At 44.4% G+C, this 21127-nt stretch overlaps 1 protein-coding gene and 1 long non-coding RNA gene across 3 annotated transcripts; one reads left to right on the forward strand and one right to left on the reverse strand.

Annotated features, from left to right (window-relative positions):
- Positions 1–8954: 8954 nt before the first annotated feature.
- Rpl6 (ribosomal protein L6) lies at positions 8955–12495 on the reverse strand. Its single transcript, XM_005336830.5, has 7 exons — positions 12390–12495; positions 11279–11515; positions 11101–11199; positions 10296–10439; positions 9921–9969; positions 9268–9452; positions 8955–9148 (listed from the first exon to the last, which is right to left on the reverse strand). The coding sequence occupies exons 2-7, from the start codon at positions 11513–11515 to the stop codon at positions 8996–8998; spliced, it is 867 nt and encodes a 288-aa protein (XP_005336887.1). The 5' UTR covers positions 12390–12495; the 3' UTR covers positions 8955–8995.
- Positions 12496–12530: 35 nt separating this feature from the next.
- Positions 12531–20906, forward strand: LOC120891306 (uncharacterized). Of its 2 annotated transcripts, none has more exons than XR_013434688.1 (4): positions 12531–12819; positions 14731–14807; positions 15387–15565; positions 20229–20906. It is a non-coding gene; the product is annotated as an uncharacterized LOC120891306 (long non-coding RNA). The 2 variants fall into 2 exon arrangements; XR_013434687.1 differs by having other exon boundaries at positions 15387–15561.
- The last annotated feature ends 221 nt before the right edge of the window (positions 20907–21127 follow it).

The following is a 21127-nucleotide window of genomic DNA, read 5'->3' on the forward strand; positions in this document are numbered from 1 at the left end:
TGGTCTATGTAAAGACCCTATTTCCAAACAGGGTTATAGTCTAAGGTATCTAGGGATTAGGACATCAGTGCATGAATTTTTTTTTCAACACTGGGTATGGAACCCAGGGCCTCAAGCATGCTAGGCAAGTGCTGTACCATTGAGCTATACCCCAACCCAACGTGAATTTTTTTCAACCTAACATATGATTTGTGTGTGTGGTAGTAGGGGTGGAACCCAGGGGTACCTTACCACTGAGCTACATCCTCAGACCTTTTTATTTTTTATTGTGAGATTGCAAAGTTGCGGGCTAGGGATGTGGCTCTAGCTGTAGCGCGCTTGCCTGGCATGCGTGTGGCCCGGGTTCGATCCTCAGCACCACATACCAACAAAGATGTTGTGTCCACTGAAAACTAAAAAATAAAACATTAAAAAATTCTCTCTCTCTCTCTCTCTCACTCTCTTAAAAAAAAAGAGAGAGAGATTGCAAAGTTGCTTAGGGCCTCATTAAATTGCTGAGACTGGCCTTAAATTTGTGATCCTCCTGTCTCAACTTCCTGAGTTGTTGGGATTGTAGGTATGCACCACCACTCCCAGCTTTTTAAATTCTTTTTCTTCACAAATTTTGGAATTTTTTGTGTCACACTGTCCTGGAACTTATTTTTACATCCGTTTTTTTTATAAAAATTCATTTAATATTCTTTTTTTTTAAAGATTTTTTTTAAAGAGAGAGTGAGAGAGGAGAGAGAGAGAATTTTTAATATTTATTTTTTAGTTCTCCGTGGACACAACATCTTTGTTGGTATGTGGTGCTGAGGATCGAACCCGGGCCACACGCATGCCAGGCGAGCATGCTACCGCTTGAGCCACATCCCCAGCCCTTAATATTCTAATTAATAAAAATCATGGCTTGGGGTATGGCTCAGGAGTGAAGCCCTTAGCTCTAGGTTTAATCTCCAGCACCACAAAAAAAGAAAAAAAAACTTTTTCAAAATAAAATAAAAATAAAAATCAATGTCAATCAGATTTCAGGATCTGTCTATATTACTAGTACTTTTTCATTTTTTTCTCAGTGTTTTCTCTATTCTAGACTTCATATAGAGTGATTTTGGGGGGACGGGAGTTCTGAGGATTGAACCCAGAGGCATTCTACCACTGACTCACATTCTACCACAGCCCCCCTTTTTAATTTGATTTATTTTTTTAATTTATTTTTTTAAACTTTATTCTATTTATTTATTTTTAGGTGGTGCTGAGGATTGAACCCAGGGCCTTGCATATGCTAGGCAAACGATCTACCACTGAGCCACAACCCCAGCCCAACCACAGCCCTTTTAAAAAATTATTATTATTTTTTTTTTAACTTTGAGACAGGGTCTCACTAAGTTGCTGAGGCTGGCCTCGAACTTGTGATCCTCCTACCTCAGCCGCCTGAGTCACTGGGATCACAGTTATGAAACATAAACATGAGCTGGGAACTATCATGCATAGTGTGTCACTTCTCAAGACAGTCTTCTCCCTCCACCACCTAATATACCAAAGTACCTGCTGCCCACAGACTGCATTGAACCATTCCCTTTCCTGAGCTTTGTTTGTAGCTCTGTGGCGACTGAAAATACTAATTCTCCACTCTTCACTTTCTCCCTTATTAAGATTATACAGCCCCTGGGCGCAGTGGCTCACGTCTGTAATCCCAGTGACTCGGGAGGCCGAGGCGGGAGGATTGTGAGTTCAAAGCCAGCCATCAGCAATGGCGAGGCACTAAGCATCTCAGTGAGACCCTGTTTCTAAATAAAATCCAAAATAGGACTGGGAATGTGGCTCAGTGGTCGAGTGCCACTGAGTTCAGTGCCCCCATTAAAAAAAAAAAAAAAAAAAAGATTATACATGCCTGTGTTTTGTTACATGACTACTGGGCTTGGAGCCAAGCCCTAATGTCTCAGTTTAGGAGCAGGGCATACCAGTCAACCACAGACCCAGGAAAGGTGCAATTCATGTTCAATATTGTCAGCCCCTGAGATTTCTGTGGTTCAATACCTTAGTTCCTAATGCTTGGCATGGTGCTTAGAATAAAGCAGCAGCTTAGTAAAAGCTTTTAGCACTAAACGAATTTGAAGATGCCTTGCTAGACAAATTCAAACGTTAAGCCACCATGTCCTTCCACCTTTTGGATGCACTTCAGGCATCCTCTGCTCCCTGCTTGTCACCTGCCTCTTCGTCTCATCTCAGGCCAGTGCCCTTCTGGATCTCAGACAATCACCCTGGCCTTGTCCATTTTTTGTTAAATGATTGTATGATTTTTCTTTTCCCTGGGCCTTGGAACCTGCTGTTTCCCCCTGCCTGGAAGGCCTTTCCCGACCTGTTTGGTTTGGCCAGCTCCTACTCATCCTTCAGGTTTTAGTTTCCCCATAGAAGAGTCTCCTTATGGGATGGGTAGAGCGGCACACTCCTGTAAGCCGAACGACCGAGGCAGGGAGTTCACAGGTTCAAAGCCAGCTTCAGCAACTCAGTGAAACCCTGTCTCTAAATGAAATTAAAAAAAAAAAAAAAAAAGGTCAGGGAGGCTGGGGATATGGCTCAGTGGCTAAGTGCCCCTGGGTTCAATCCCTTGTACCAAAAAATAAAAAAAGAGAGAAGGAAAGTAGAATAGGGGGGCTGGGGCTGGGGCTCAGTGGGAGAGCACCTGCCTAGCATGTGTGAGGCACTGGGTTCAATTCTCAGCACTGCATATAAATAAGTGAATAAAATAAAGCTCCATCAAAAATATATATATATATGTGTGTGTGTGTGTGTGTGTGTGTGTGTATATATATATTTTAAAGTAGAATAGTGGTAACTGGGGACTGGAGTGGGGTTGAAGGGAATGGGGACTTATTTATTTATTGATTGATTGTACTGAGGATTTAACCCAGGGATGCTCAACCATTGACCCACATCCCCAGCCCTGTTTTGTGTTTTATTTAGAGACAGAGTCTCACTGAATTGCTAAGTGCCTCACTAAGTTGCTGAGGGTGGCTCTGAACCCCAGATCCTCCGGCTTCAGCCTCCCAAACCACTGGGATTACAGGCATGCGCCAACACACCTGGCTTGGGGACTTAATTTTTAATGGGGGGCATTTCAGTTTGGGATGATGAAAAAGTTCTAGAGATGGGGCTGGGGGTGCAGCTCAATAGCAGAGTGCTCTCCTAGCATGTGTGAGGTCCTGGGTTCAATCCCCAATATTGGGGACAGGTGCGGAGGGGATGTTCAGGGATGCTGGTGATGGTTATGCAGGAATCTACATATACTTAATACTACCCAACTACAGCATCTGAAATGGTAAATTTTATGTATTCCGTATATTGCCTCAATAAAAATTATTTTCTTTTTGGTACTGGGGACTGAATCCAGGGGTGCTTAATCACTGAGCCCCACCTCCCCAGAGGCTGGCTTTCAACTTGTGATCGTCCTGCCTCTGCCTCCCCAGCCACTGCGAAGGTGGTGTGCACCACCATGTCCCACACGATAAAAGTTCTTTAAAAATTATTGCAGAGCTAGGCACAGTGGCACACTTCTGAGGACTGAGACTGGGGCAGGAGGATCCCAAGTTCAAGGCCAGTCTCAGCTACTTAGCCAAGCCTTCAACAACTTAGTGAGACCCTGTCTCAAAATGAAAATAAATAGCTCCGTGGATGATGTACTAAGGTGCTTTGCCTGTAGTCGGATCACAGCATTTGCCATCATTGTTATACACCGATGATCACAAAAATGAACCAATAGGCAGCCAAGTCAGATTTTTTTTTTTTTTTAAGAGAGAGTGAGATACAGAGGGGGACAGAGAGAGAGAGAGAGAGAGAGAGAGAATTTTAACATTTATTTATTTTTTTCTTAGTTCTTGGCGGACACAACATCTTTGTTGGTATGTGGTGCTGCTGAGGATCGAACCTGGGCCGCACGCATGCTAGGCGAGCGCGCTACCGCTTGAGCCACATCCCCAGCCCCCAAGTCAGACTTTTAATACAAGTCCATCTGACCCCCAAAGCAAAACTTCAATCCTATGCCATTTCCAATTGAGCTGCAAAAAATTATTTTCATTTTGAATTTATTCATTGATTGATTGAGATCACATCATGTTGCCCAGGTTTGCCTTAACTGCTGGGCTCAAATGATCTTCCTGCCTCATCCTTAGGAGTAGCTGCGACTACAGGTGGTTTTTTATTTATTGTTTTCTGGTTTTGGGAATCAAACCCAGTGCCTTGCTAGGCACATGCTCTATGACTGAGCTACAATCCCACCTCCATATATATTTTTTAAACTAATAGATTTTGATTTTTTTGTAGTTTAAAATTAATTTCTCCATTTATGTAAAATATACCAAAGTGCATAAATGTATTCCACTGTCATGTATAACTAATTTGAACAAATTAAAAAGTTTCAAAAAAAATAACAACTATAGCTATAGCTATAAATGGTAATAAAATTCCAAATATACACTATATACAGAATCCCTTTCAAAGGGTTGCTTGAGAGTCATGAGAACATAATATTAAGTAGAAACAGATTTTTTAAAAATTTTACAATCTTTTTCTGGCAAGGTGAGAGAGCTGTCCCCTTACTACCTTTGCAATGCATCTATACACCTGCCCACGCCCCCCCCCCCCCCAGCCATGTTTGACGGTTGAAGTTCTTCAGATTTCCAGTGGAAAAAGCTGGGTCCATCTCCCTCCAGGCTCTTCTTTCTCTCAGGCTATTCTCATTTTCAAAGTCATCAAACACTAGTTTCTCTGTGCTTTTCCTGCCTGGTGTTGGATACAAAGCAGCTCTGCAGGAATCATGGTCTCTAGTCCTGAGCCTTTACTAAGTCTGCTGGGGACCTTGGATAAATCTTAGCCTTTCTGGACTTGCTTTCCCCATCTGTAACTCCAGGGTACAGGTCTCAATTCTGGAAGAGAATTAAGGACACTTCCAGCCACTTTGGGGAGGGGATTAGACATAGACTCTGATTGTATGTGTGTGTGTGGGGGGGAGTCAAACCCAGGGTCTTATGCATTCCAAGCATGAGCTCTGCCACTGAGCTATATCCCTAACCCAATAGACTTAAAAAAATTATTTGTACCTGGGATTGAACCCAGGGATACTTAACCACTGAGCCACAAACCTCACCCCCTTTTGTTTTTTTATTTTGGGATGGGGTTGCTTAGGGCCTCACTAAATTACTGAGGCTGGCTTTGATTCCCCCTGCCTCAGCCTCCCAAGCCACTGGGAAAAAAGGCATGTGCCACCATGTCCAGAAAACATTAATTTTTGAGTGGTTTTAGATTTACAGAAAAATTCAGTAGGTAAAATAGTTCTTATATACCTTTCACAATTCCCCATTTCCTTTATAATTAGTATCTCAGTGTGGCATCTTTATTTTAATTGATGAGCAAATACTGACTTATTACTAAAGTCTATAGTTGACATCAGAGCTATTTGTTATGTATAGTCTATGGTTTTTGACAAATCTATAACATACATCTACCATTATGGTATCATACAATATAATTTACCCACTGTTTATCACTAAATATTTATCCCTGCTGTTCATTTCTATCCCTTATCCCCAATCTCTAGCAAATACTGTTCTTATCGTCCTAGTTTCGCTTGTTTTTTTACGATCTCATAGAATTAGTTCTAAATTTTTATTTTTATTATTATAATGATGATGATTCTTGTTGTGGTGCTGGGGATTAACTCAGGACTTTGCACATGCTAGGCAAACACTGTACCACTGAGCTACACTCCCAGCCTGGATGTCATATATTTTGACTCATAAAATATGGATCTTTCTCAGTTTGGTTTCTTTCCCTCAGCAATATGTATCCAAGGTTCCTCAGAATATGACTTGATAGCTCACTTTTTTTAATCACTAAATATTTCATTATATGGATGTACCAGTTTGTTTATGCATTCACCTGTTGAAGGACATCTTGGTTGCTTGCAAGTTTTGGCAGTTATGAGTAAGGTTTCTAAAAACATTTGTGTGTAGGTTTTTGTGTGAATGTTTCCAAACTCATTTGGGTAAATTGTATTCCTTTTTAACTTTTGGCTTATGTATGTGTATTCCCATGTATTTCTAAAACTGTACATAAGCCAGGCAAGGTTTGTCCATGCCTGTAATCCCAGCAACTCCAGAGGCAAAGGCAAGAGGATAAACAAGTTCAAGGCCAGTCTCTGCAATTTAGCAAGACCAGCTTAAAAAAAAAAAAAAAAAAAAGAAAGAAAGAAAGAAAAAAAAATTAAAGTACTGGAGGATGTAGCTCAGTGGTAAAGCACCCCTGAGTTCCATCCCTAGTACCACAAATAAATAAATAAAATGTAAGCCAAGCACAATAGTCTATGATTATAGTCCTAATTACTCAGGAGGCTGAAGTAGAAGGAACAATTTGAGCCCAGGAATATGAGATCAGGCTGGGCAAAACAGACTGAGTACAGTGGTGCACACCTATAATCCCAGTGACCAGGGAGTCTGAGGCAGGAGGATCACATCTTCAAGGCCAGCCTCAGCAAATTAGAAAGGCCCTAAGCAATTAGCAGGATCTTGTCTCAAAAAGGACTGGGGATGTAGCTCAGTGGTAGAGCACCAGTGGGGTCAATCCCCAGTACCCCAAATCAAAATAAAACTCATGTTGGAGTTTAATACCCATTGTGAGGAATTAAGAGTGAAATGGCCTGGCACAGTGGCTCACGCCTTTAATTCCAGTAGCTCAGGAGGCTGATCCTGAAGATCTCTGATCCTGAAGATCTCAAGTTCAAAGCCAGCCTCAGCAAAAGTGAGGAGCTAAGCAACTACTTGTAACTCAGTGAGACCCTGTCTCAAAATAAAATATGAAATAGGCTAGGGATGTGGCTCGGTGGTTGAGTGTCCCTGAGTTCAATCCCTGGTACTCCCCCGCTCCCCCAAAAAAGAGGGTGAAATGGAAACAGCTGAGCTTAGTGGCACTCACCTTTAATCTATGACTTGGGACTTTTAGGCAAGAAGATTCTAACTTGGTAGCCAGCTTGGGCAATTATGGTGTTTAGGGGAAGTGATTGGAATAAAGTCTCACAATGTTATATTACCAAGCTATAACAAAGAATGAGGGGCTGAGGCTCAGTGGTAGCACACTTGCCTGGTATGTGTGAAGCACTGGGTTCAAATCTCAGCAACATGTATAAATTAATTTAAAAAAAAGATCTATCAACAAAATATACATATATATATAATAAAATTATAGCATTTGCCAGTAAATGGATGGAACTGGAGAATATCATGCTCTGTGAAATAAGCCAATCCAAGAAACCAAAGGCCAAATGTTCTCTCTGATATTGTGGTAACACACAATAAGGGGGTAGGGGGGTGGGGAGAGGGAAGAATAGAAGTTCATTGGATTAGACAAAGGGGGAATGCAGGGAAGGGAGGAAGGATAGGAAAAGGAAAGACAGTAGAATAAATCAGACATAACTTTCCTATATTCATATATGAATAAACAAGTAACTTCACATCATGTACAGCCACAAGAATGGGAAGTTCTACTCCATGTATATATGTCAAAAATATATTGTCATGTATAACTAAAAAGAACAAATAAAAAATTGAAAAAATCCAAATTAAATACAGGTGGTATTGTAGGAAGAGGGAAGGCTGGGCCATAGTTCAATGGCAGAGGGCTTGCCTAGCCTGTGTGAGGCCTTTGCTAGATCTTCAACAGCACATAACACACCCAGAGGGGTTGGAAGAGACCAGAACACATACCTGTGTGTATCCCCCATCCATGTGACACCCTGTACCACCTCTACACTAGGCTGGCAAGGCCATCACCATAACCAGTGATTCCTTGGTTGGACCTCTCAGAACTCAAAGTAAAAACAAAACAAAAAACCCACTGCTTTTTGTGTAACTTCCTGTTTGTGGATCACTGGTTTAATGTAGAGGAATGTTAAGATTCCTTGTGACCATTTTTACAAACAATCCATCATATTTAAAAAAAAATTAAAACACTATGCATTTGGGCTGGGGTAGTAACTGCATGTTGGAGCAGTTGTCAAGCATGCAGCATGAAGCCCTGAATTGGATCCCCAGCATCACAAAGTACGTCCATACAACAGGTATGTGAATGTTGTGATTTTATTCATGGTCATAAATTACTGTAAACACACCAAATGCATTTCAAAGGATACACCGATATACCAATACATTGGAATACTAGTTAATAATAATCACTGAGTTATGATATTAAATATTGTGTTAAGAAGCCAGACTCAGGGCTGGGAATGTGGCTCAGTGGTAGAGGGCTCCCCTAGCATGGGCGGGACCCAAGTTTGATCCTCAGAACCACATAAAAAGTATTGTGTTGTGTCCATCTACACCTAGAAAAGAAATATTAAAAAATAAAAAAGAAGCCAAACTCAAAAAGCTACCTAAGTAATGACATTTTAGAAAAGGGCAAAAACTATATGAACTGAAATTTGATCACTGGTTGCCAGGACTAACAGATGACTATGTAATTAATTAACTTGAAGGAAGATTATGAGGTGATGGAAATTCTTTTCGAGGTCCTTTCATTGAATTGTGGTCAAAAAGGATTAATTTTGCCATTATGTAATATATATCAATAAAACTGATTTAGGAAGCTAGGGTTGTGGCTCAGTGGTAGAGCACTTTGTCTAGCATGTAAGGCACTGGGTTCAATCCTCAGCACCACATATAAATAAATGCTGATTAGTAATGTGAGCTGACATTGGGGGAGGTTGGTGAAAAACAAACCAGATACCAAGGATAAATCTGAAGCCAAAGGGCTCTTCCAAGGCCCAGGAGGGTGCGGTTCCACTCCCCAGAGGGGGTCTCCTCCAATCCCACCCTATACCAGAGGCAAAACCCCATCATACCAGCAGGGTCATGCCCTACCTCCAGGAAGGCTAGAATTTGTCTAAAGACCAACGTAACGTAACGAGAATAAAATAAAAAGGACACAAATAAAATGTATCAGTTATTTAATTAGATTCTTCATAAGAAATTTAGAATACCAATTTGTGAGGATAAATTCCATTTGTTAGAGCAAAAACGGATCGCATGTAGCCCTGGAGCTGAGGGATAGCTTTGATTTTGGGTAGAATTTGTGTGTCCACAGCTTTCTGATCAACCTTGCGCTGCTCTGTGATCTCGTATTTCTAAAGAGAAAATGAGACATTTAAAAAAGGTTACTATTACCAAGTTACAAATACAATGCTTAGCCCTCAATCCCCATCCCCCAAGTGCTGTCACAAGTGACAAGAGAAAAGAACTGTACCTCTTTCTCTGTGTCGAAGATTTCACCTTCCTGGTGTCGGGGCTTCCTCAACTTCTTCTTCTTGAAGTAAGCATCAGTGAGATGTTTTGGGATTTTCACGTTGCTGATATCAATCTTTGTGGAGGTGGCGATAACAAATTTCTGGTGTGTTCTACGCAGAGGAACTCGATTGAGGGAAAGAGGTCCTAAAGAAAACATTAATAAAGTAAAATGGAAACAATTGCTGATTTTAACTTGGCATTAATCCTGATTTAGAAAAATTCTCAACTGTACCAGAATCTAGAATGTTCTAGTATCTGTCTGTCCAGGGCCTTTGCCCCCTCAAATCTTTTCAGGTGACCCAGGCTGATAAAAGACATGTCACTTACTTTTACAGGTTGATCAAAACCATGGTTTTTTTTGTTTACTTTGGTACCAAGGATTGAATCCAGAAGCACTTAACCACTAAGCCACATCCCAGCCCTTTTGCCTGGCTCATTCGGTATTTTAGACGAAAGTTATTTGATATTTGCCCCTTTATCTCACATATATAAGGCAGTGAAATGAGGACCAGAAGCTCAGTATTAAGAAACTACAGCATAAATAGCAGAAACACATATACTGCAAATGTTTTAAAATCTCTTCAGAACATAAAAATCTACGGATTTTCTTACCTGTCACAAGTAGCAAGCCACTGCTCAGCTGCTTCAGGAAAACCACTCTCTATAAGTTAAACAAAAGATTTTTTCCAATTAAAAACTGACTTGTGAAGGCTAAAAATATAGCTCAGTTATTAGAGTGCTCGTCTTGTATGCACAAGGCCCTGGGTTCAATCTTTAGCACCACAAAAAAAATGACTTTTGAATTAACCACATCACAAGCCACCCAAATTTGGTAGCCCAGCAGTTCTGGAAGCAATCACACTAGGCTAACTTAAGAAAGTAGATATAAACACATTTCCAAGCAAATGGATAGGTGTCATCTGTAATGATGAAAGAAATAAGTTACTTATACTGGTTAAATCATACTGTATTAGGCACTCTGCTTACCTTGCCTCTGTGGCGACCAGTGAGGATGATCAGGATGGTCCCAGGAGTGATGCTGGCTCGCAGCTTTCTCACGTGCTGACTGAAGGGTTTCTTGCCGTGGCTCAACAGCTTCCGTGGCACATCTTCAGTCGGGTAGTATCTAGGCTAGAGACAGTTCATGGACTTCACTTACTTAAGTAAAAACCATTAGATCAGAAGAGCCAAATCTGGTATCATGAAAACATTGCTAATCTTTTTCCTTGTTTGAAACTCAAATGCTTTAGTTACATCCTTCTCTTTTCATCTTCCAAAACAGACTTTAAATTTAGAAAAGCTCACATCTTCTATGTACAAAGCATATGATTTAACACAGGAGTTGAGTGTTCAAGAAAAGAAAACTGCAAGCAGGTCACCTATTTAGACTTTGGAAACAGAGATGCAGCTTGTTTTCTAGTTGAAATCAAGTATAACATCCTCACAGCAACAGGTCTCACTCCTCTTTTATTCACAAAGGAATCCAGGGCTTTCTTTGTGCATGTTATCCAAGAGCCCAACCACTGAGCTACAACTCCAGTATAAGTAACTTATTTCATGCAGTCTCACTTTCACTATAAACCTATCAGAAACAAAGCTCAGGAAAGGTAACTCAACTTACATCAGATGTAATAAATGTTTCAAAGACAACTTTGCAAAACCAGAACCTTTATCTTCAACTAGCAATCCTCTGGTAAGCAGGAGCTTATGTGTTATTTAAGTGCACAAGAACATCGTTAAATTTTCAACTTTAATCTAAAAATCTCATTTCACAGCCTCCCCCAAATCTCACCATTTTGCGAAGCTTAACCACCCTGGTACCACCATTCTTGTCACCACCGACTGGTTTTGTAACAGTAGCAAGAACCTTCTCCTTCTTCTTCTTCTCAACCTACAAAGACAAATGCATCAAAAAGAGACAGAGAATGAACGCCGAGACATAATGGTTATTGGTTTTCTTCTTTCCATACCTTGGACTTAGCAGCAGTGTACTTCCTCTTATACATGGCCTTTCGGGAGTACATGGCAGATCGGGAGTATCTGCCAATTCCTCTAACCAGGACAGGGTTCCGGCTGCAGTGGGGCTTTCCTTTCTTGGGTTTCTTATCCGTAGAGTCTTCCTTTTTATCCTTGCCAACGGCATCAGCCTTCTTGGCTCCAGGTTTCTTCTCCTTAGTGTCTGGCTTCTCAGCCTTTTCACCCGCCATCTACCAAAAAAAAAAAAAAAAAAAAAGACATTTTTCATCAATCACCCCAAAACAAGGCAATATTAAAACTGCACACAGAGATGGGCTGGGCTTCCCTTCTACAAGCCTTCCCCCTTAAGATATTGGCTTTCTTCCCCAACTCCACACTAACCCATATTAGGGTCCCCCTGCCAACAGACTAAACTTTTGAGAATTTGCAAATCTCTTACACCCGTTGGATTTTTGCTAAATATCCGGCGAGACCTACTTTAGTATTACTGTTTTGCAAACTTAAAAACTTAGGAGAGTCTTCAATAAAATTTGCAAAGTTCGGAAGCGGCGAGTACAGAGCTTGAAATCGTTTGCTTTCAAAAATCTTTGCTCCCAAATCTTAAGACCACTAGCTCAATTCAACAAATTCGGTTTAGGGAAATGACAGCCCAAACTCGGGTCATTCCCGAAGACATAGGCTCCACGACTAAGAAACTTCCGGTCAGGGACGTGGGGGAAGACGCGGGAGCAACCGGCTTCAGCCTCAAACCTCAACGTGGCTGAGACTAGTTCAGCAGCGTATTTTGTGACCCGGGCTCAGAACGCCGGAGCACACGCTGTTGCCCCGTCCCTCTGGCCCCATCAGCTTGCTCCGGCAGCCCACAGGGACCCCGGTTCCCCAGCCCCAGAGCGTGGGGAACAGCCGGAGCCTCCACCGCATTCCACCTCACTCTTCTCTACCCGCCGCCAATCCAGGTCAAAGAAATAAAGCGTCTGGAAGCCCTCTCAGTTGACCCTGAGCATGCTCGACCCCTGTAGGTGTCGACTTAACGTCCTCGGGTTTCGGATGGCGAAGGATTGAGGTCTTGAAATTCGGTCTTTCCAAGAGAGCCGCCTTCCTTACCTTGCAAGATGGGAAAGAGAACTAAATACCGGGCTTCCGGTCTATATGCAATGACGGGAAGAGGTCTCCTCTCACTTCCTTCCTGTACTAAGGCATCGTGGGAAATGTAGTTTCTCCTGCATCTTGGGATATGTAGTAAGTCCTATACAGGGAATTATTTTTTTCTATTAAGAAGTGTAGGTGGTCCGGAGGCTGAGACAGGAGATCTCAAGCTCAAAGCCAGCCTCAATAAGAGCCAGGCGCTAAGCAACTCAGTGATACCCTGTCTCTAAATAAAATACAAAATAGGGCTGGGGATGTGGCTCAGTGGCAGAGTGCTTGCCTAGCAATGTGAGGTACTGGGTCGGATCCTCAGCACCACATAAAAATAAACAAATAAAGGCTTTCTGTCCATCTACAACAACAACAAAAGAAAAAAAATTAAGTGAAGGTAAGAGCTTTTTGACTTATACTGTTTCATTTCAAAGCCAATCAATTATTTTTAAATTTTAAGAATTACTGACATGAGTGGGCTGGATCTGTAGCTCAATGCCTGAGCGCATGCGTGAGGCTCTGGGTTCGCTCCTTAGCACCTCATTAAAATAAACAAAATAAAGGTATGCTGTCCGTTTACAACTACAGAAAAGTTAAAAAGAAAAAAAAATATTACTGACTTGCTTTTAATTAAGTTTTACCCTTTAAACTTTTTTTTCCGGGGATTGAACTCGGGGCACTTGACCCCACTGAGCCACATCCCCAAGCCTATGTTAGATTTTATTTAGAGACAGGGTCTCACTGAGCTGCTTAGTGCTTCGCCATTCTCCTGTCTCAGCCTCCCTAGCTGCTGGGATCACAAGCGTGCACCACGATGCCAACTGACCCTTAAACTTTTAAACCTGAAACTCAACCAGGTGAGGATGTAGTGAAAATAATTTTTCAACACTTTTTTTTTTTTTTGGTATCAGTGATTGAACCCAGGAGCTGGACACCACTGAACACTGAACACCACATCCACAGCCTATTTTGTACTTTATTTTTAATTTTTTAAAAAATATTTTTTTGGGCTGGGGATGTGGCTCAAGCGGTAGTGCACTCGCCTGGCATGCGTGCGGCCAGGTTCGATCCTCAGCACCAACGTACCAACAAAGATGTTGTGTCCGCCGAGAACTAAAAAATAAATATTAAAAAAATTCTCTCACTCTCTCTTTAAAAAAAATAAATAAACAATATTTTTTTAGTTGTCAATGGATCTTTTATTTTATTTATGTATATGTGGTGCTGAGGATCAAACCCAGGGCCTCACTTGTGTGAGGCCAGGCAAGTGCTTTATCACAGAGCCACAACTCCCTCCCCCTTTTTAATTTGTTTTTTGTTTTTTTTTTTTTGAGTCAGGTTCTTGCTAAATTGCTGAGACTGACTTTGAACTTGTGGTCTTCTTACCTCAGCCTTCCAAGCCACCAGCATTACAGGTGTTTGCCACCACTCCTGGCTTCTCAACACTTCTATAATAAACTAAAATCCAAGTTTTTTGTAGTAAAACTGACTCTTAATTTTAAAAAGGTTTTTTTTTTTTTTTTTTGGTATTGGGGATTGAGCTCAGGGGCACTTTATCACTGAGCCACTTCCCCAGCTGTTTTGTTTGTTTGATTTGAGACAGGGTCTCACTAAATTGCCTAGGACTTTGCTAAATTGCTGAGTCTGGCCTCAAACTTGTGATCCTATTGCCTTAGCCTCCCAAGTTGCTGGGATTACAGGTGTGCACCATTGCACCCAGCTACAAGGTTACTTCTGAGTTTGAAAAATTTTCTCTCTGATTTCCTTTGTATGCCTCCATTCAATCCTGGCTGCCACACTCAGATAAGAAAGTTCTGGAACACTTTTTTTTTTAAGCCTCTGTACTGGAAGCCTTAACATCAGACAATCAGTGCTCCAGGTCTGTCAAATAGGTGCACAGACCATTAAAATTCTCAAAGTACTACTAGGAACCAACATAAGGTTACAACTTTTTGTTTTGCTCATTAAGAACTTAAAGTAACAGTGTCAGAGGTGATGTTGGGGCAGGCCCCAAATGGCTATAGTTAGGCTCCCTTGCTGAGGCTTCCAGTGAGCCATGTTATGCTTTTAATGTGTGACTGAGGCCATGAATCAGCTATGTCATGATTAGTGTGTTCTCAAGGTCAGAAACATTTGCTTGTGAGCAGACACCTGCTTCTGTAACCTGTTAGCAGTGTGCCATCTTTGGCCTCTATATAAAAAAAGGCCTATGGAAATGGCTCAGGGGTCTGGCTAGGATCAATTGCCACCTTTCAATAAAGGATGACCAATATTCCCACAGTGCCTCTCATCTTCTTTCAACTTCCAGATTCCCAAACCTTGTTTCCCAGGCCTGAGCCTTGCATTCAGTGTGACAATTGGCATAGTCAGCAGGCTTCATCGCAGGTAAGAGATACATTGACCTTGGGGGGCGAGGGGTAGTATGTAGTCACCACAGTCATATTAAAATGGGCTCCTATGGAGAATTGGGATACCGTGGATGGGTCACCTGTAAATGCAGAGGAACCTTTGCAAACTTTGAGTTCCTGCTTAAAAGACAGTGTTGCCCAGGAAGCAGCGGGACAAGAGGGGTGGATTTTTCTCCCTGTTTTGAAAGCCAACACGGACCAGGCTCCACCAGAAGCTGCCAGACTCCAGGCCCTCCAGGAGAAGCAGGAAGCCTTGAAGCAGCGCATTTGCAGTTTGGAAGCTGATGTATATGAAACAGGCAGGACCTCGACCTTGTAGGTCACAGTAAAATCTGAAGAAGAGTCTGAGGAGAAGCCCCGGCTGCAAGCCCACCTTATAGTGCAGAAGATGAGACATGAGCAGCCCCAGACCCCTGGAGGTCAGGCAGTGGGGGAGCCAAATGCTACAGAGTACACTACATACTGGCCAGACACCTAGGCAGAATAAGTGGACTTGGGCAAGCAGTGTCACCAGCAGCCTAGGGAGTGCCTGGCTGCGTGGTTTTTGTTATTGTAGGATCTAGGGGTGGACAGCATGGTCTGCTGGTCCAGAGAAGATGGAGCACCTGGCATCCATCACCACCCACCCTTCCCAGAGACAGCCATCGCAGAACAGTTGCAGGCCTGGAAATGGAATCGCTCCCCAATAGACTGGATTTATGCAGCTGTGCGAACTGTGTGGACTGAGGCCAGTAAGTAAGTGGCAGTCGTGTGCTGATTTGGTGCAGATCCTATAAGAGCGTGGCATGCGTCAGGTGATATTTAATCTGAATACACAGGGACCAGATGGTGAAAGGTTTACTGGTGGCATTAGAGACTTGGATTTGCAGAATGCTCCACCCTCTACTTTGATGGTTACTTTAGCCCCATATGTTGGGTGTCCCATTAATGAAGTTGGTACTATGATGGCTAGCTTGGGGGAAGCCAAGGAGGGCAGAGGGCAGTAAAAAAATGCACAGAGTAGCCTGGCATGGTGGCGCACGCCTGTAATCTCAGTGGCTCGGGAGGCTGCGGCAGGAGGATTGTGAGTTCAAAGTCAGCCCCAGCAATGGCAAGGCCCTAAGCAACTTGGTGAGACTCTGCCTCTAAATAAAATACTAAATAAGGCTGGGATGTGGCTCAGTGGTTGAGTGCCCCTGAGTTGAATTCCCAGTACCAAAAAAAAAAAAAAAAAAAAGGAGGGGGATACAATGAGAGGGGTCTGGAAACAAGGTAAACAAAGGAAAAAAGGGCCTGCTAGGTCACTTGTATGCATATGTGGGCAGGTCTCCTGACAGCAGGGTTAGATCACCTGAAGACAGGCAATCAGCCCAATGCAGTCCTCCCTGAGCAACTGTGCCCAAAGCAGCAAAATCTGCGAACAGCAGAGGTGAATAAGCCACCTATATAACTGAAAGACTACTTGGCTGCTTCTAAGAGGGACAAAGGGACTTTGGTCCAGTACATCTAGAAATCCAGCTAAGGTGCCTGCCCTTCGGATATAGGTGGGGGCTGATAGCCACATGTGGAGCTTGCTATCCATGGTCTCCAAACTATATGCAGAGGGAATTGGCCTTGTTGGGGGGCGGGTCCTGGAGCTGAGTGCAGCTTGGTGTTTGGCAACCTGGATAAATTCCCAGGTCCATATGCTCATATTGTTGGCTATGGGGGACAGACCATCAAGGTAAAGCCAGTGTCCTTACCACGGGGGATAGGTCATTTGCCCCTGTGAGCATATACGGTACAAGTGTCTGGTATCCCAGAGTATATCTTGGGTAGAGATGTGTTCCAAGGACCACTGCTGCAGACCCTGGTGGCAGTTCTGCCTCCATGTGTGAGATGTGAAGGCGGTTATGACAGGATATGCAAAACACCTGCCCCAGGTCTTGCCACAGCCCTGGAGGACTGTGACAGTGAAACAGTATTGCCTCATGGGGGACATGCAGAAATTGGAGCTACTGTGCTGGGCATGGTGGTGCATGTCTGAAATCCCAGCGACTCAGGAGACTGAGGCAGGAGGAGCACGAGTTCAAAGCCAGCCTCAGCAATGTCAAGGCACTAAGCAACTCAGTGAGATCCTGTCTCTCAATAAAATAAAATAAAAGGGCTAGGGATGTGGTTCAGTGGTGGAGTGCCCCTGAGTTAAAAAAAAAAAAATTGGAGCTACTGTCTTGCAAGTGGAGGAAGCAGGCAAAATATAGCCCCCAGCCCACCCCTTTAACTCTCCAGTGTGACCATTGAAGAAGCCTGAGGGCACGTGGAGAATGCCTGTGGATTACCAAGAATGGAACAGAGTGGTGCCTTCCCTGTATGCAGCCATTCCCGCAGTGCATGATCTCATGGACCAGCCAACTCTGTGCTGGACCTGGCTAATGCTTTCTTTTCTATTGCTCTGGCCCCAGGGAGCCAGGAGCAGTTTTCTTTCACATGGAAAGGCTGAGAGGACATTTCAAGTGTTGCCACAAGGTTATTTGCATAGCCTGACCACATGCCATGGTTTGGTGGCCAGTGACCTGATCCAGTGGACTCAGCCACCTACTGCACGTTTCATTATTCTGATGGTGCTTCGTTGACTTCTGACTGTCTTATACGAATTTAGAGCTTGCATCCCCGACCTTAGTGGCCCATTTGAAGACATGTGGCTGGTAGTAAACACTGCCAAGGTGCAGGGGCCTGGCTTCTTGGTTACGTTCTTGGGTGTTTTTTGGTTGGGTAAGATGAAAGCTGTGCCAGAAGTCAGGCACGGTGGCGCATGCCTGTAATCCGGGCAGCTCTGGAGGTTGAGGCAGGAGGATAGCGAGTTTAAAGCCAGCCTCAGCAACTGCAAGGCACTAAGCAACTCAGTGAGACCCTGTCTCTAAATAAAATAAAAATAGGGCTGGGGATGTGCCTCAGTGGTTAGCACCCATGGGTTTGATTCTCAGTACCAAAAAAAAAAGAATTGTGCCAGAAGCTTTTGAGAAAATCCAGGCATATGACCAACAACAGTTGCACAATTGCAAACCTCTGTGGGCTCATTGGGATACTGGTGGGCTTTCAGTCCCATGTAGCCCTGTTGTGTCATCCCCTGTATGCTCTAGTGAAGAAAGGGGCACTGGGGGACTGGAGTGAAGTGCTGAGTTGGCCTTTCAGGCCACGAAGAGGGCCACTCAGCAAGCTCAGGTCCTGCAGTGGTAGACCCCGCTCACCCCTTTGAGCTAGATATTCATGTAACCCGGGAGGGTTTGGGGTGGGGCCTGTGGCAGTGGCAGGAGCGGCTGTGAAGACCAGTAGGTTTCCGTCACAGTAGTGAAGAGTGCAGAGGATCTCTGCACCCTGATGAAGAAGCAGCTTGCAGCCCTGTGTGTAGCCTGGTGGCCATGGAGGCCATTACTGGTGCTGCTGAGGGTTTGGTGCCTACCACAAATCCTTTGAGAGGAGAGGTGTGGAACTGGGCAGTCACTCCAAGGACAGGCATAGTCCAGATGCCTGCTCTAGTGAAACAGGGGGCATATTTAGAACACAGGAGAGCTTTGTCCACTAGTCCTCTGTCCCATGAACTTCAACAAGTTCCAGGGCTGCTGCAGTATGCACCTGAGGAAGCACCAGACCGTGTTGATGAGCTTGAGCTGACAGAGTCATGCCCTTTAAGGAAGGGCCAGCCCTGTGGGCCACAGTGCTTGGAGCACTGAGGGGTCCAGTACAAGGCCCTCTGCCCATGGGACAGCTGTTGCTTCACAGCCCTCTACTGACACCTTGTGGCATGATGCGGGAATGAACAGAGCCGCTAGAGGGCTGAGTTTTGTGGCACTGCAGGAACCAGGACCCCTGATTATCTGTCCAGTCAGCTGGTCTGTTTGAGGGGTTAACTCTGTGGGTGACTACCTGGGAAGTAGAGAATTGGATGGTAGGGCATTGGCCTTTGTGGGGTCAAGCCATTGGGCAGGACCTTGGGGCCACAGGCCATGAGAAGGAGATAACTGTAGGACATGGCCCTGGCCACGCCCCCTGACTAGCCCAGGGAATGATGGAGCAGAGGCTTGGGCCAGGGTGTGGTGGCAGCTGCATCATGTCTACAGCATGCAGGTGGCTTGTAGTCAAACATTGGGCTCTGCCTCTAACATGGGATGCCCTGGTAGGGGCCTGCCAGGCACATGTGGTTTGTGCTCAGCAATGCCCACACCACCAATGACTTGGAGCCAGAGGTGGTCAGGTAATGTGTGGACGCATCCCTTTGACATGATGGCAGGTTGACTACATTGGCCCTTCACCTTTCTGAAGGGGCCACATTTGCCTTGACAGTAGTGGACAAGCTGCAGCCTTGTTGTTTGCCTGGCCCAGTGGTCCAGTGACCAGAGTACTACTATTTGCACCCTGGCTGGGTTGACAGCCTTGTATGGCTGGCCCATTACAATAGAGAGTGATCAAAGGACCCATTTCCCAGGTCACGATGTGCAGCAATGGGCAACTCAGTTACAGATTCAATGGAAGCTGTGAGTCCCAGGCCACCCACAGTCTGCTGGACTCAGAACAGCAGTCGACCCACCTGCCAGGAACAGGTGGGCACAGCGTCTGGGCAGTTGTGAGAGCTCTGAATGTGTGTCTCCAGCGAGGGGGACCAGCTCCTGTGAAGGCTTTGCTGCACTGCACAGGGCCCAATACAGGTCCAGGTGACAGCAGAGGATGTGGACTTAAGCCTGGGTTTGAGAAGCAAGGGGATGTTCTCTACCTGCTCCCACTGGATTGAACAGGGCAAACTGTGGCGTGGGTGAGACCCTCGACCAAGAGCCCCCCTCCTTTGATGGGTAGCCCTTTTAGCCCTAAGGGGAAGAGGCTTGGCACGTGATCTCCTTGTGACACCATAGGGGACTAGTGAATTGCTCTCCCCGAAACATGACTTGGCCGGGTCCTGCAGAAGGGACATAATAATAATAATAATAATAATAATAGTTATTATTATTATTTGGTACTGGGGATTGAACCACTGAGTGCTTAACCACTGAGCCACATCCCCAGCCCTTTTCTTATATTTTATTTAGAGACCTACATAAGTCCTTGCTAAGTTGTTGAGGCTGACTTTCAACTTGCAATCCTCCTACCTCAGGCTCCCAAGCCACTGGAATCATTACAGGCGTGTGCCACTGTGCCTGGCTGGGACACAGATTGTAGAGGGCACATTTGGTATTTCCACTTGGCCAATTATGAGTTCCCGGTAGTGGTGCACATAGAGCCTGCTGAAGTTCAGGACCAAGTTGTGTGAGTATGGGACCACTATACAGCAGGGAAGCTGCCACAAACAGCCACTGTACTTTCTTGGGATTCAGAGCTGGCGTGCATCCTCCCTGATGGACATGACTTGCCTGTGCTAGTGCCCGGAACTGCTTTGTGTTTTTGTCTATAGGTGTGTCCTTGCTAACACCACTGTGGACTGGGCACATGCCTACACCAGAGCAGCAAACACCTCTGCCTGCTGGGTATGCACCGAAGTGCCTGGGAGTTCTGCTGCTGGACTACCTAGCAAATCCAGACTATCACTGGACAGCTAGATGTGACAGGGAAAGACTTTTATTGCCACTCAATATGGGATGGCAATGGCTTTTATTAATCCTAGGTGATGGGACTTGTTTTTGTTTGTATGTTGTTATAATGTGTATTTCTGTTGTGGCCTATGGGTGCAGGGCTCTGTCCTCCTCACTAAGGGGTCATTGCAGAAGATTTCAGATACTTAGATTGTTCGGTGAGGAATCTTAAAGGGGTGGTGTTGGGGCAGGACCAGAGTGGTTATAGTTAGGCTCCCTTGCCAAGGCTTCTGGAGCTATGGTATGCTTTTAGTGTGTAGCCAAGGCCATGAATCAGCTATGTCATGGTCAGTGTGTAGTCAGGTCAGAAATACTCTGATTCAGCCTATGTACTCAAGTTCATGAACATTCACTTGTTAGCATGTACCCACTTCTGTAACCCATTAGCTATGTGCCTTCTTTGTTTGGCCTGTGTATAAAAAAAAAAGGCCTATGAAAATGGCTCAGGGGCTGGGTAGAGGCTACTGCCACTTCCAAATAAAGAATGGCCAATATTCCTACCATGCCTCTCATCTTCTTTCAACTGCTAGATCTCTGAACCTGGCTTCCTTGGCCTGGGTCTTGCCCTCTGCATGACAGGTGCGGTATCGCTCAGCAGTAGAGCACTTGCCTAGCAGGCCCTAGGTTCCACAACACCTCAAAAACAAACAAGACAGGCTGAGGAGGTGGCTCAAGCGGTTACACGCTCACCTGGCATGCGCGGGACACTGGGTTCAATCCT

Source organism: Ictidomys tridecemlineatus, chromosome 2 (genome assembly GCF_052094955.1).
Source record: "Ictidomys tridecemlineatus isolate mIctTri1 chromosome 2, mIctTri1.hap1, whole genome shotgun sequence".
Taxonomy (NCBI): Eukaryota; Metazoa; Chordata; class Mammalia; order Rodentia; family Sciuridae; genus Ictidomys; species Ictidomys tridecemlineatus.